The following is a 14325-nucleotide window of genomic DNA, read 5'->3' as shown; positions in this document are numbered from 1 at the left end:
ACGGGCCAGTCGTGGCCCACGACTAACATTCAGTCGACAATTATGCAAGGTGATATTATCGTTACATGGATTATAAGCCTGCACAGGCAATATCCGGTAATAAAATAATAATGTGAGTTTGTTTTACCGTGTAAAAATAAACTTAAATTAAGTTTTCACAATTGAGTGTGCCAAATCCACATCTTTTGCCTTTTATGGATTATCATGCATAGCATCATCACATACGTCACATTTTGCCTTAAATTAGTGTAATCCACCATCCCTTGCTTCCAATGTGCTGGCTCACAGGTGTGCACCACCATGCCTGGTTAACATACCACGACGATATTTCATTCCTCTGTATAAAATTTTATGTGTTTTGCGTGCGTCCTGTGTGCCAGATCTGAAAGGGACAATTCGACGGCTGGAGCACGAGAACGCTGACCTGAAGTTCCTGAACAATCAGTATGTCCACAAGGTGCGCTCACTCGAGAAGGAGGGCAGGGCCAAGTCTGATCGCATCGCCACGCTTCAAGAGAAGAACATGCAGGCTGTTGTGCAAACTCCCGGTATGTCTGTTGAACTTCTTTCGCACCGTACATAGCCAACCGTTCCAATCGGAGGTGCAGCACATGATCATCTTCAATCCATTGCTGGATGACATCATTCCCAAGTCAGTCATCCCGCTTGGTCCTGAGATGCAGCAGTCCACCCAGTATCGGCGCATGAGTCAATCTCATATCTATATCCCCGTGATGGACGTTCTCTTGGGTGCGTTGCCTCCTTTGGTTGCCACTCCAGTGTTTGTTCTTGCTGATGGGCTGTCATCCCTTCGCCTGAAGAGTCCTGTCAAAGCCCACCTACTATGCAGCAGGGACTTCTGCTGTAATCCACACATTGTGAATTACTTTTTAGTCAAGGTTACGTTTAAACGAGGACTGCTAGACTGGACTCGGCATAGAGACAGGACTGCAGCGTGAGGACTAAATCAAGAAGATTGCAACGACTCAGCATTAATCGCACAATTTGGACACCTGGGCATGTAGATAACTAGCACACAGTGAGACATCTAATGGATGTGGTGTGCCGTGTTCGTAAAAAAATTCTGGATAAATTACCTGACAGGTCTGGATGAAATTAAGCCGTGGTTTTAACGAGTTAAAGTTTCTTGCTATGTTCCTAAAGCCATTGAATAAGGCTGTCATGATTGTAACTGACAAGTCTTTTGGAGCGCAGAATTATTATTTAACGTAGAATTAATGATAAAATACCATGTGAAAGACCAGGAAGAATGTGGTTTGATCATCTTTAAAAAGAGAATATATATTTTTTAAGATCTAGGAAAAGGTTAACGTTAGGAATATATGACGGGAAGGCACTCTGTAATGATGATAGATGAAAATGGATTCATTTGAAAAGTAACCCTCAAGTATTTTGATTTAAAGCTTTCGTGACTGCAGTAATTCATATTCTTAGCTCTTTTGGTAAAGTCACGTTGAAGGGAAACAATAAAATAATAAAAGAGCTAAGAATATAACCCTCAAGTACATTGACAGTGCACAAAGCCTGGACAGCAAAATATATGAACAACAAAAATAATTTATAAAAGCAAGCGAGATTTATTTATTAATATAGCCCAATTTTATTTTTTACATTTCTAAAGTTTAACAGGAAATCTCGATATTCATCCACAAGTGATGCAGACAGCTTGTTGCAAAGTCTTCTAGCAGAATGACTGCAGTGGGGTTCAGAACGATGGTTACCCCGTGATTCACGTCAGACCTGAGGACAGCAGTCCCAACTCCCCGGTCGTTCGTGTTCCCGTAGGCGGAAAGCAGCGCAGCATCCCATTCCACCGGCAGCGCATGCAGATCGACGAGATGGTGCCTCCCTCGGTCCTGTCGGCTCCACCCGTAGCCCAGCCACACGACCCCTACGTGGTCGACATTGTGCAGCTCACCAGCACAAGGTGAGTGTGGCAGGTTCGAAGTGGCCGGGCCAGTGAAGGGAGATATTAACCTCGATTTAGTGCAGGGGTGTGATGCCATGGTGACACGGTTAGCAACACTGGACTTGCAATTGAGAGGTCGCCGGTCCGATCTTCCACCGCGGCAAGTATAATACGTTTCTTAACCCCCGCAAGGACATCGCAAAAGCGTCTGACCTGGTGCGCATCGTTCTGTAGGTTGGAGGAACAAGAGCGGGAGGTGCAGAGGCTCAAGGATGAGTTGGAGAGATCTGAGCTGGGATTGAAAACCCTCAGGAAGCAGGTGAGTGTTACGTGCCCAGAGCAGCAGCCAGCATGAACCACATGTCGTTTAACGCTTTTGCTTATGTTCCTTGCACAGCTATTCACCCCCATTCTAGCCTTGCACGACCGTAAGGGCAAGTGCTTGTTAGTTCCAGAAACACATAAAGTCACATTCACACGTTGGCACATGTTTGGCAGAATTTCACCGACGACTCCATCATAAACAATGGAGAAATTCACTAAACGCTGACGTTAAACAGTGTAGTTTCATAGCGATAAAGGTTTTTAAAGCAATTTTGTTGTCCATGTTGCGTTGTTTAACGTAGTCTGCAGCAGAGTGAAAATAAACTTAGGTTGTGCGTGGGTGTTCAACATGGCTTGGTAATGTGCAAATGGGTTGCAAACAGGAGTAACAAAAGTTGGATGAGATAGCATGAGATGTCGTGCATCATTTGTAGAATGAAACAAACTGCAGCTTAATGTGAATTAATGTGTTTTAGCCATTGTGTCATTGTGAAAATTTGGCCCATAATCCACATTGCTGTTTATTGTATTGTCAACATGTGGTATTGTGAGCTGACCATCACGAGCTGTAGTACTTTCTTCAGAGTAATGCATAGTCACACATTCATTTCTACGAGTTTGTTCACGGGTTTTAATAGAAGCAATTATTTTATGCTTGCATTATTATGCTTTGATTTATACAGAGAGACAGATAAGCAGGTGAAGTGAGGGCTTTAATTCCTTACTGAAAAAAAATCCTGCTCATTGGTTTACTGGAGTAGGTGGCACATGACTAGTAGCCACAGCCATAGCAAGTGGTATACTGGATGTTGTGTGCCAGGTGCGGAAATATTTGCAGGTTGCTGACCCAGACATGCCCAGCTGAAACGATGTCCTGGGCATCATTTATTTTCAACCACAGTGGTCCACGCCGCTTTGTTTTCCGATGGGACTCGGTGAGCAATTATCTCGCATGTGCTCACGGTTAATGGCGTGTGCTGTCAGCATTTGCGATGAGTGGTTCCAAGCGATTGCCTTCATCGAGCAGCGTAGGGCCTGACCTCGGACGCACGCGTGACGTCTGGGGCGGATTAACGATGATGGCTAATTATATCCCCTGGTTGCGTGGGGCGTTTCCTAGACCCTCAAAGCGGTCTGCTATGCAACCTGAACACTCTGATAAATGTTGTGGACAGTGTTGTTCATAATGTAAAACCTGCATGGACCTCAAAAATGACTGGATACTATTTCAAATTATCATGGGATACATTAATCTTGTAGCCCTGAGCAATTGGGGGAAATCCCAGAATGCTGATAAGTTTGAGCCTTTGTTAATCCACTGCTGGATGAAGGCCTGCCCACGCTGAGTTGTCCATGGGGTTTGTTTGACCATACTTCACTGCATGCGTTGGTGAAGGGTGGGGGCCAAAGACCAGTTCAGATACCACTCACCACTCATTGTTAGCTGTGGCCTGGAATCAAACTCATGTCGTCAAGTTCATAGCAATCCTACAATGGAGTGAGTAATCTGTTTGACAACCACTGTTAACTTCCCACAAAGTGGTATTTGTTTTTATCAATCCACGAGAAATGACGGGCTGAGTCAAACCCAACAAGGTTGAATTTTGATCCTTCTGATCGTGATTTTGAGTGCACTAACAATTGCAACACCCGGATTGTGTGAACCTAAGGAGAACAATGTTCAAGGCGACGTGGCGCTGCGATTGATGATGTAACAGGAACTTTCCTGCATCTGAGTCAGAGCTGAACAGGCACCAGAGTGTACGATTATTTCTTGTGTGAGATGGGATGCGTGTGTTTCTCATTGAACTCACATAGTGCATGTTACAAGTTTAAGTTTATTTTGTTTAACCAGGTGAGCACCAAGAGACCAGTAGAGACGTATTTTCAAGAGTTACGTGGGTTACTAAAATGACAAAAGAGAAAATTACAAAAAAAACAAAGTACAACATTGACGCAAACAAAAATCTATGTTAAATCAATGTTAAATATTAAATTGCCTACTGCGCAAGTTGGCCTGGTGTATATTTTTCACTGATTCATTTACAGAAACATGAAACAGATATAGGGTGACTTGAACTAATATGTAAACAGACGAGGATATATGATGTAAAATGCAAGTGAAGTCATAAATAATCTAGGGCTCGGCATCAAACTGCGATTGTGGTGGGGTCCCAGGTGTTTGGGACATTAACAGAGAAACATGCCCACTGTGTCTACACTCCGATTCTGTGGGTCTCTGCGTGAGTCTATGGGTCTCTGAGTGAGGAAATGGGTCTCTGAGTGAGGATATGGGTCTCTTAGCGAACGCGGCGCACGATGAGTGGTGGTGTGGTGAAACCCCACGCCTAGGAGTACACTTACATTTAGGCCCGCAACTCATTCATATAGCGTGCGTACAATACTGACGCACACGCATACATACAAGTAGTACATAGAAGCGCTCGCAGAACAGTGAACGTGCTCTGTGAGTCTATGGGTCTCTGTGTGAGTCTATGGGTCTCTGTGTGAGTCTATGGGTCTCTGTGTGAGTCTATGGGTCTCTGTGTGAGTCTATGGGTCTCTGTGTGAGTCTATGGGTCTCTGTGTGAGTCTGCTTGAAGCAATGGAATCCAGGTGTTTGGGGAATTCACAATAACTGAGCGAGAACCGTGTGAGTATTGCATAGCATCAACTCGCACCGACATAGCATGAGGCCCATTTGTATTTGTGGAGTCGATGTGGTCGACTTGCTCGTGCCACTAGGCAGCAGGGTCACATCCCTTGGCATGTGACCCCCCTCGTGTTCCCTGGTCATGACCTCAGGGGGTTCGTGTTTACATTGCCATCTGTGCTCAATAGACCCCCCCCCCCCCCCAATTAGTCGCCGTTTTTGATTGAAGTTAATTTACTCGCAAGTGGAAGTGAATTTAAACAATGGCCTTCATCTCGTCCATGAGCCCAAACCAGATGTTTCACTTTTCGGTACAGTGCAGCCAGAGGTGGCATAACTTGAGTGGTTCCAATTTCTCTGTGGTCAATAACAGTGACTTAACTGAAAGCCATTTGTAATTAGTGGAGTGATCACGAAATATAATTAACTCTAAATTGGCCATACATATACATCGGTACGACTAAAGTTTTACTATCCCTGTGGTATCACTATCTGCTCTGGCGACGTTTAGGCAAGGAACCATTATAGTTATATCTACGATTCCACGCTCCGCTTTCGCAAGTGATAAACTCGATCTGTCGAGTGACTTGAGGATGGCTGTCCACGCTAATTTTAGCGGAACAGCACAGTTATTTTATTGCACCGTTCACATGCGTTGCACCGTTCACATGCGTTGCACCGTTCACATGCGTTGCACCGTTCACATGCGTTGCACCGTTCACATGCGTTGCACCGTTCACATGCGTTGCACCGTTCACATGCGTTGCACCGTTCACATGCGTTGCACCGTTCACATGCGTTGCACCGTTCACATGCGTTGCACCGTTCACATGCGTTGCACGGTCGGTGATTTAATTCCGCAGCCTCGGGGCTTGACACTGTGGTAGTAGCGCGGACTCGGGCGGGGGAGCGGCCGATAAAATTGAGTACCACTTTGTCGGGGAAAAAAGCAACAACAGCAGCGGCGGTTATCTTCGCCGATGAACTTGCCGCCCGTCAAGTCTATAGTAACGTGGAATTTCCACCGCGAGACCGAGGGGCTCGGTACAGAGTCAGTCCACCGTGGTTACTGCCACCTACCGGCCACGTGGGTCTTTAACGTCCACTTTGTAACCGCCGGTGGCGTGGTCGCCGGACACAGCGTGGGGAGCGCCGCTGACCGGTAGACCGCTATAACTACCTTGACTGACCCCGGCCCGAGTACTTGAGCTCGGGTACTGCGTATCGTGAGCGAACACCATTGAGTCGTACGCGGGCGGGCACGCGAAACGAGGCGAGGGTTGCAACAGGGGCAACGGACGCGAGGAAAGTAAACAGCACGCGTACACTGAGACACGAATAGAGAAATATTCACCGTTAGCCAATACCTGCAACGCACACGAGGGGGTGGGTGGGTGGCCAGCACCACGCCAGGCCGCCTCTGTCTCCCCGGTGCCGATGTGTACACATCGCACCAGGCCCTCGTTTGAGGCTGATTCGACCTAGGGGAGGGCTCGGCACCGATTCATATAATCCGTTACTTGGTGTTGGCCGAGATCGGGAATCTAACTCGGGTTCGCCCGCCGGGTCCGCTCACCACTTACACCACCGCTCCCCACTTACACCACCGCTCCCCACCGCACTCCCCGACACACACACACGCATGTACTCGCACGGTTGGGGCTGACAGCCGCGCTGATAACAACGGCACACACGAACCCACGCGCGCGTGTGCGCACGTGTTGGGACAGCCGTTTCTAAGCACGCCGCTCTCAGGGCAACTAGCGTCCCCCCCTCCTCTTCAACCCTCCCCCGTTTCATCCATCCTTCTCGCTCAGATGCACACGCATTCACACACACGCATGTACAGGAACAGACACACACACACTCGTACAGAGAGAGAGAGAGAGACGCGCGCGCAGAGTTGCACACCGACTCCTCGCGTGCGCACGCACAGCGCACGTAGAGGCACACTTGCTACGTAAAAGACACGCGGACAGGAGCAAAGGAATTCACACAGAGACAAAGAAAGGCAGAGATCATCCGTGCACTCTACAGTCTATGTAGATTTGGTGCAAGTGCTGTTAGCGAACGCGGCTCATGATGAGTGGTGGTGTGGTGGTGAAACCCCACGCGTAGGAGTACACTTACATTTAGGCCCGCAACTCATTCATATAGCGTGCGTACAGTACTGACGCACACGCATGCACACAAGAAGTACACAGAAGCACTCGCACAATAGTGAACGCGCTCACAGGCGTATACATGCACACGCAGGCACACTCACGTCGACACGCGCGCACACACAGACACACACACTCTCACACACACTCACCACGCGTGTCTACCGCCCCATTCATAGCTAGATCGCGCTTCAATCACGGTCGCCGCAAATCCACCACCGCCGCCGCCTTGAGGCTCACCCCCCTCCCCCCGCACCTCCTCTCGAGCTTCGGCCTCTTGCCGTGCTGCAGCAGCAACTAGGAAGTGTGCACGGCGCGATCGAGCAGGCGACCCGAGGGAGTGCTTTAGGAGGAGCCCGGCGCTGCGATGTCTTCTTCCCGGCGGCACAGGAGCGCGTCCGGGGTGCGACCTCCGGTAACGCACGGCACGGGGAAGGGGCGCAGGGGGGCGCCGCACCGCGACACCGGCTCGGGTGGTACCGCGTGCCGTTAGGATTTGAAGCCCGACGTTTCGCTTCCGCTTGCTTGGGAGCTTCTTGGAGGAACTCACTCGATGGTTTGTTGTAAAATTGCACTCAGTGGTCCGTTCGGCTTTGATGTCCGACGAATCTCTTCCACGTGCTGGGAAGCTTCTTTCCATTATTGGCATATAATGTCTTCGTCTAACCGACTATTAATTGTTATACGCTATACAATTGAGATTGGGAGCTGCTCAGTTACATTTAGCTTAACTGAGCAGCCATAACGAGAGGTATGTATGGCAGATGTGGTGTGCCGGGTGTGAAAATATATTCAGACAGACCCGTTTGAAGTCAAGCTCTGTGTATGGAGCGTGCATACAATACCTGTGGCCGTGCATGTGCTGTATGGAGAGCGGTGGCGCAGCGGTTAGTGCGCTGCGCTGCGATCCTGACGACCCGAGTTCGATTCCTGTTTCCGGCCAACGTCAGTGACTATTATCTTAACCGGTCCTGGGCCTCCCCAAGGTAGACTCAGCCTAAAATGAGTACCTTTTGCGGTGTGTAAACATTGCCGCTAGGGAGACAAAGGCGGCAGGGCTTGGTGTTGGCCACCCACCCCATCGTGTGCCGTTCTGCCCTTCATAGGTGCTCGCTAACAGCACCTGCCCCAACAGTCTGTGCTGGCTATTTTGGGGATCTTTTTTATGAATGGACAATGGGAGAAAGACTGTAAATTGAATGGCGACTCAACCCCTGTAGGGTGAAAGTTCAGCAAGGACTATCGTAAACTATTCACTGCTTTCCACGGAGTGAGGCTTTAACGGGAAGTCAGTTTAACACGTAGGCTTTCGCGACCAATATTATTCATAATAAAGGTTTTTGGGTTAGATCGCGTTCATTTATAAATGTGTCGCAACCCTCCACCACCCGACACGGCCAATCAGCAAAAAAAAAAGTGTCACGTTGACAAAAGACAAATAATTCACTACTTCAGCCCACCGGTGTGTTGAAGAGTTAATCTCAAACTGTAATTGTGGATTAACTCTTCAACACACCGGTGGGCTGAAGTAGTGAATTATTTGTCTTTTGTCAACGTGACACTTTTTTTGCTGATTGGCCGTGTCGGGTGGTGGAGGGTTGCGACACATTTATAAATGAACGCGATCTAACCCAAAAACCTTTATTATTTAACGGGAAGTGGTTGTTTTATCGACCCAGGATATTTAATGATGATGATGATGATTGGAATGACAGAGGTGGATGCTGAATCTGATGATGATTATGATGTTAAAGATCATGCTTAATGACATTCAGAATGATGCTCAGCGATGATAATGATATGAATGCCTGATAATGTGAATAATTATGTTTTAGTATGCTATTGCTGTTTGATGATGATCATTATATGTATGAATAATTCATGATGTAAGTGATCATGTTTGATTATATGAATGGGTTTATTTAGCACTGCCTAAATGCGATTGCATCACCATACACGGCACAGATAGAATTGCCGTTTTTTAGAGAGAGAGGCAAGTTAGTTTATTGCAGCAGAGCAGAAGAAGATCTTGGGTCTGAACTTAAACAGTGGCAGGGAGTTGACAGCGTGGACGACTGTGGGAAGGGAGTTCCAGACAGCGGAGGGCAGCAGGGGAGAATGAGCGACCTCCCGCTCAACAAAGGTCGATAGTGATGCTAAACGATATTTATCATGATGATGCTTTTAAATAATGCGTCGACGGCGACTATGATCGTAACCAATACTTTAAAAAAAAATGGGCTTATAGGCAAAACGCTACCGCTAAAGTTTGCTTTACGAGGACAGGTGGGTCAGCCCCTGCCGTGGTTCCCGTGGACTAGGGGATTATGTGGGCTTGTTTGGTGGGCTTTGCCGGGACGCTTTGCCCCTGGCCAGGAGAGCCCTCGGCAAGCTGAGGAGGTGGAGCGACCGCCGTGCTTGGCTCCGGCCGCCTGTTTCACGGTCAGATGGAGATGCCTTCGCGCAAGGAAAGCCAGTCTCCATGGGTACGGCTTGGGGCCACAGCTTCCGGCTCTGTGCAGAAGTTTCTCCCGACAAGTTTCGACATGACGTGCGCGTGGGACTCGGCGAACAACAAGATGTTATTTAGATAAGCAAATTGCCCTGCAACCGGTGGCTGTGATTTGCGAGGGCACGCTGGTTACCATGACAACCCTGCAGCACGCTGTGAGATTACAATGCGTGTGATGCCATCGATGCCGCCCTGTTGTCAATCCGCTGCTGGACGAGGGTCTCTTCGCGCCGTATTGGTCGTGGGGGGAGGTATTTAACCATACTTCACCACGCCGATCAGTGCGGGTTGATGAAGATGGGGAGCACAGTCGTTGGAGCATACTGCAGTACAACACCACCGTCTGCTGACAATGTAGCTCCCCAGGCGCCTACAACGCTTGCTTTATAAAGCGCTGCGGTCACCAACCCACACACTCTACAGCCTTTACTCTGCTTAGCTTCTGATAGCTGACGAGGTTGTGCACATTCCCGGGTGGCTTGCTCATAGGCTCAAAGAAGGTATTCAAATGCATGCTGCGTGCCGGTCTGGGATGCATCCATCTGAGATTCCTCACACGAGACGTTCCGCCCATCTGCATTTTGCAGGGATTCCTCCCCGGTTAGTGGGACATGGGCCGGGCCTGTGAGTTGTGGGCATTGCCGGCTGGTCTCCATGGAGACGCCGCTTTGTGCCGGTAACGGCTGGCATGGGACAGGTCATTTCAGCGTTTAATGGCCCCGGAGATAGAGCCGAGTTTGTCTGGATGAGAGGGCTCCCCAAGAAGTTGCAAACGGGTGCCTCCCACCTCCAGGCCACGACTTTGCAGTGGCACGGAGCTAAAGACCCAACGTGTGTCGACATGGTGGCCTGTTTTAAAATGTTTTTCTCCCAAGGGATTCGTCGACCATGGAGATGGAGCCAGGATATTAGCTCGTGTGCACGTGCTAGGTGCATTGTTACCCATGAGTGCTGGTGACGACTTCAGAAGGCATTAATCTAGCAGTAGATTTATCATGGCTGATGATTAAGAAAACATTTGCACAGATTTCACTTTCAACAGAAATAGTCTTTTCTTGGGTCTTTCGGTAAAGTCACGTAGATAGGTTCAAAGAAAATAACAAAAAATAACAAAAAACTTCGAGGTTTCGATCGCAACGCAAGCGTTCGCCATCAGGAAGAAAAAAGTTTATATGGTTGTGTATGTGCATGCAATATGGGCACTTGCGATTGATTTGTGCATGTACAGTTGATTTTAATGTGTTTGGTGCATGTTCATATGTTCGTGTGTGTGACCCTTGTGTGGGGAGCGGTAGCGTAGTGGTTAGCACACTGTGCTACGGACCTGGTGATCCGACTTTGCCACCCCTAGGCCAACTCAGCCTCAACTGAGTACCTCGTGCAGTGTGGCGGCCTGGCGTGGTGTTGACCACCCACCCCACTGGGGGGAGACACACAAATACACCCACCCCAAGTGGCACCCTAGCAGCCTGCTTAAGGCTACAGGGGCGATCTTTGTGTGCGTCTCCCAGCTAGACCAAAAAGGAAGTGGGAAGTGTGGATGCTATATCTGAAAGTCGCCCGAATCAGTTATCCAATAACATTAGGATCTGTCCCCGTGAATCTCCTGCTGGCGAGCATTTGCCATTTCACCTGGCGTGAAGGGGCACCTCGCCAGACAAAAGCGCCGTGCTAATTTCACCATTGCTTAGTGATGAATGGCGGCTGTTGTCGTGTGTATGTGTATCACATCAGTGACACGTGGGTGTCTGAACAAGATCTGGGCCATCCCCAAATTAACTCAGGCTTATTCTTTGGGTCTTTCGGTAAAGTCACATAGGTTAAATGAAAATAGCTTTTTGTTATGTTTTGTTATTTTCTTTGAACCTATCTACGTGACTTTACCGAAAGACCCAAAGAATATGAATTCCTGGAGTCACGAAAGCTTTAAGTCAAGATTCAACTCAGACTTAAATAATATCCTGATTCACCATGTAAGCGTGGAATCTCTGTGTTTACACGTGGAGGTGGAGGAGAGAGACCGCGAGATCGATCGTCTGGGACGCACGCTCAGCGGGGGGCTTCCGCACGATGTCGTCTCCCTCGAAGCCAAGAATCGCAGCAACGAGAAGCTCATATCTCACCTCAACCTGCAGGTAAGCCTGCCGTGATTAACCTCCAACCACCTCCGCAACCACAATCACCCCCCGCCAAGCCTTTGCAGGCGCAGCAGAGTAAAGCTGCAAGGCATAGTGCAGCGCCTTCAAGAAACGTTTGGTCTTGAGCTTTTCCCTGGCGCAAGGTGGTGCAGCGTTTGCCAGATTAACGTTTTTAATGCCTTCCAACTAAAGTCGAGAGCATTAATGCATTAGCTTGATCTTCTCTGTGTGTCTGACCATGTCTGCCTGCCTGCCTGCCCATGTGCCATCATCTTGTTGTGCAACTTGAAACTTAACATAAGTAACCCCAATTCAATAATTCCAAGGACAAACCCATGTTGAGAATAGATTACATAGAGGTGACCCGCGACTCACGAAGTCGAGCCTGACAGTCTGCAACTGCGCCGAGAGCGTCTCTTTCTCAACGCTCTTCACTTCTTTTGTACATTTTCATAAAATTTCGAAGAACTTTCGCCTTTTGCTACGTCTTAGAAGAGGAAATGTGATGCATGTGCAGAAAGGTACTGTAAGTGTTTGTCTTTACTTAATACATGTTTGTGAAAGTTATGTTAAGTTACTATAAATGTTAGGGTTATTTTCATTTATTTTCGTGGTCAATTTTGGTCTGTTTATGGTATGCAAATGGGTTTCCAGGAACGGGAACCCAATGTATAACATTGGAAAATAAGGATTCGACTTACGGCAGCTCGACTTGCGACCGTTCATAGGTGCGGGGGCTCGCCTGTATTCCATGCGTATACACGATTCTTCTTCCTCATGACACGATGCAATTGGTGCACTTGGACTACAATTAGAGGGGGGGGGGCGGGGGGTGGGAAAAGAAAACAATTTACCAAAAATCTATTTGCCGACGGCGCGTCGCAGGTGGAGTACCTGCAGCAGGCGAACCGCGACCTGCAGGAGCGCACGTCGCGCCTCTCGGAGCGCGAGCACAGCAAGGAGTGCGAGGCGGCGGAGCTGAGCGTGCGCAACGAGGAGCTGTGCCGCGAACTCACCGACATCGACGCGCTCGCGCAGCAGATGGAGCGCGAGCGCGACTCCACGCTGCTCTCCGCTCGCCGAGAGCTCGACACCGCCAAGGTTGCTCCGCGCGCCGCCGACACCCGCTCGACTTAAACTAAATCACAAGTTTTATTTTGCCGGGAAAGGCCCCACTGAGCTGTGTAGCTCTTTTTCAGAAGCCACCTGGCCACGTATAATAACTCAACCAAGTGGCTTATTGTATGGACATTTATAGCAGCCATATACTCTAAACGCGGAGGGAAAAACTGGAGGACACGGAGAAAAATCCACATGGCCACAGTGCGAACATGCAAACTCCAAATATACAGCAGGCGTCAGGGTTTGGATTGAACCCACGACCTCTCGTATATCAGGCAAGGGAGTTAACGCAACTCGCGACTTGCGCCGTAACTTGCAAATGCTGCCTCCAGCCTCGATTTGACGACCATGACCCCACAGCCACAAGCCCACGCTGGCACCGACCTTCTTACGCCGATGAATGCACCCCGGTTGCAGAGAAGTGTTTTCATACATACCCAACCTTGATCTTGAATACTTGCAACTCCATCCCAGCATAAAACCGTTGCAAACACATCCCAGTATCGATCTTATCGTCCACTATGATCAGTGTGCAATGATTGCAAACATGTCCTCGCCTTCATCTCTAAAACTTGCAAACCCTTCCCAGCATCTTAACAGTCGAAAATGCACCCTAGCTTAAATCTACCGCTCACAAGCACAACCCTAGCCTTGCCTCAAACTCACTCTTGGGAATTATGTTTGCTGCAGGGAATTAGATTTGCAATATTCTCAATTCCTCACGTAATAATGTTTTTGTTCCGATTTTTATTTGTTTAAATCTTTTCATTTTGGTGACCCATTCCACTCTTGCAGATGAGACTATCCTAGACTCTTGAGTTCTCACCGAGTTAAGCGATCTAAACTTGAAACACTCTTGTACATGCAGTCCCCGTCTTGAACTTACCCTGGGGGTTTTAATGGCGATTGTCCCCATCGAATCCAAATACTGTCGAACATTCAACGCGCCGAGTTGGCTTTATTTGTTGTAACATGAATCGTGCTCTCTCGTTGCAGTCTGAAAACAAGCGTCTGCAGAGAGAAGTTGAAGCATATGAAGATAAAGTTGCTAAGCTGAGATCCGTAAGCTTAACAAAAGATACGCGAGTTTCAAATACGCATGACATGGAAATAACGGGGTTTTGTTAAGGAAACTGATCTCCCGGGGGGAACCCCACCCCTGAATTAGCCCAGTACGTTGAGGACGCGGTGTACACGCGTGTGCGTGCGTGTGCGGCTCCAGGAGTCGGGCGAGGCGGAGGCGGAGGTGGTGAGGCTGCGCGTGGAGCTGGAGTCTCGCGCCACCGAAAGCCGCCGGCTCTCTGAGCTGCTCGACTCGGCGCAGGACGAGAAGCAGCGGCTCAGCAACCGGCTCAACAAGCTCACCGTCACTGGCACGTCGCCACACTCTGAGCTCACCAGGCCTCGGGGATCGCTGCACAGGCCCTGACTGCTGCGCCACACAAATGCAAAGTCGAAGGTTCCACGTGTAGCCTTCCAGACTA

The 14325-nt window shown here is 48.9% G+C and overlaps 1 protein-coding gene across 3 annotated transcripts in view; it reads left to right on the top strand.

The window, feature by feature from the left end:
- The window catches only part of LOC116943012 (centrosomal protein of 135 kDa-like), a 32650-nt gene that overhangs the window by 4548 nt on the left and 13777 nt on the right, over positions 1 to 14325 (top strand). The window contains exons 3-9 of one of the 3 annotated variants that reach the window (XM_032955604.2): positions 381 to 548; positions 1807 to 1948; positions 2165 to 2249; positions 11588 to 11716; positions 12605 to 12820; positions 13838 to 13903; positions 14064 to 14214. In XM_032955604.2, the coding sequence (XP_032811495.2) occupies positions 381 to 548; positions 1807 to 1948; positions 2165 to 2249; positions 11588 to 11716; positions 12605 to 12820; positions 13838 to 13903; positions 14064 to 14214 (957 nt within the window). Of the gene's footprint in view, positions 1 to 380; positions 549 to 1806; positions 1949 to 2164; positions 2250 to 5651; positions 7485 to 11587; positions 11717 to 12604; positions 12821 to 13837; positions 13904 to 14063; positions 14215 to 14325 lie in introns of those variants that run through there. The other 2 variants (XM_032955606.2, XM_032955605.2) reach the window with 2 other exon arrangements.

The sequence above is a fragment of the Petromyzon marinus genome, chromosome 16 (assembly GCF_048934315.1).
Source record: "Petromyzon marinus isolate PM22_M1 ecotype Great Lakes invasive population chromosome 16, UKy_Petmar_22M1.pri1.0, whole genome shotgun sequence".
Taxonomy (NCBI): Eukaryota; Metazoa; Chordata; class Hyperoartia; order Petromyzontiformes; family Petromyzontidae; genus Petromyzon; species Petromyzon marinus.
This window is presented reverse-complemented; position numbering and strand designations above follow the sequence as displayed.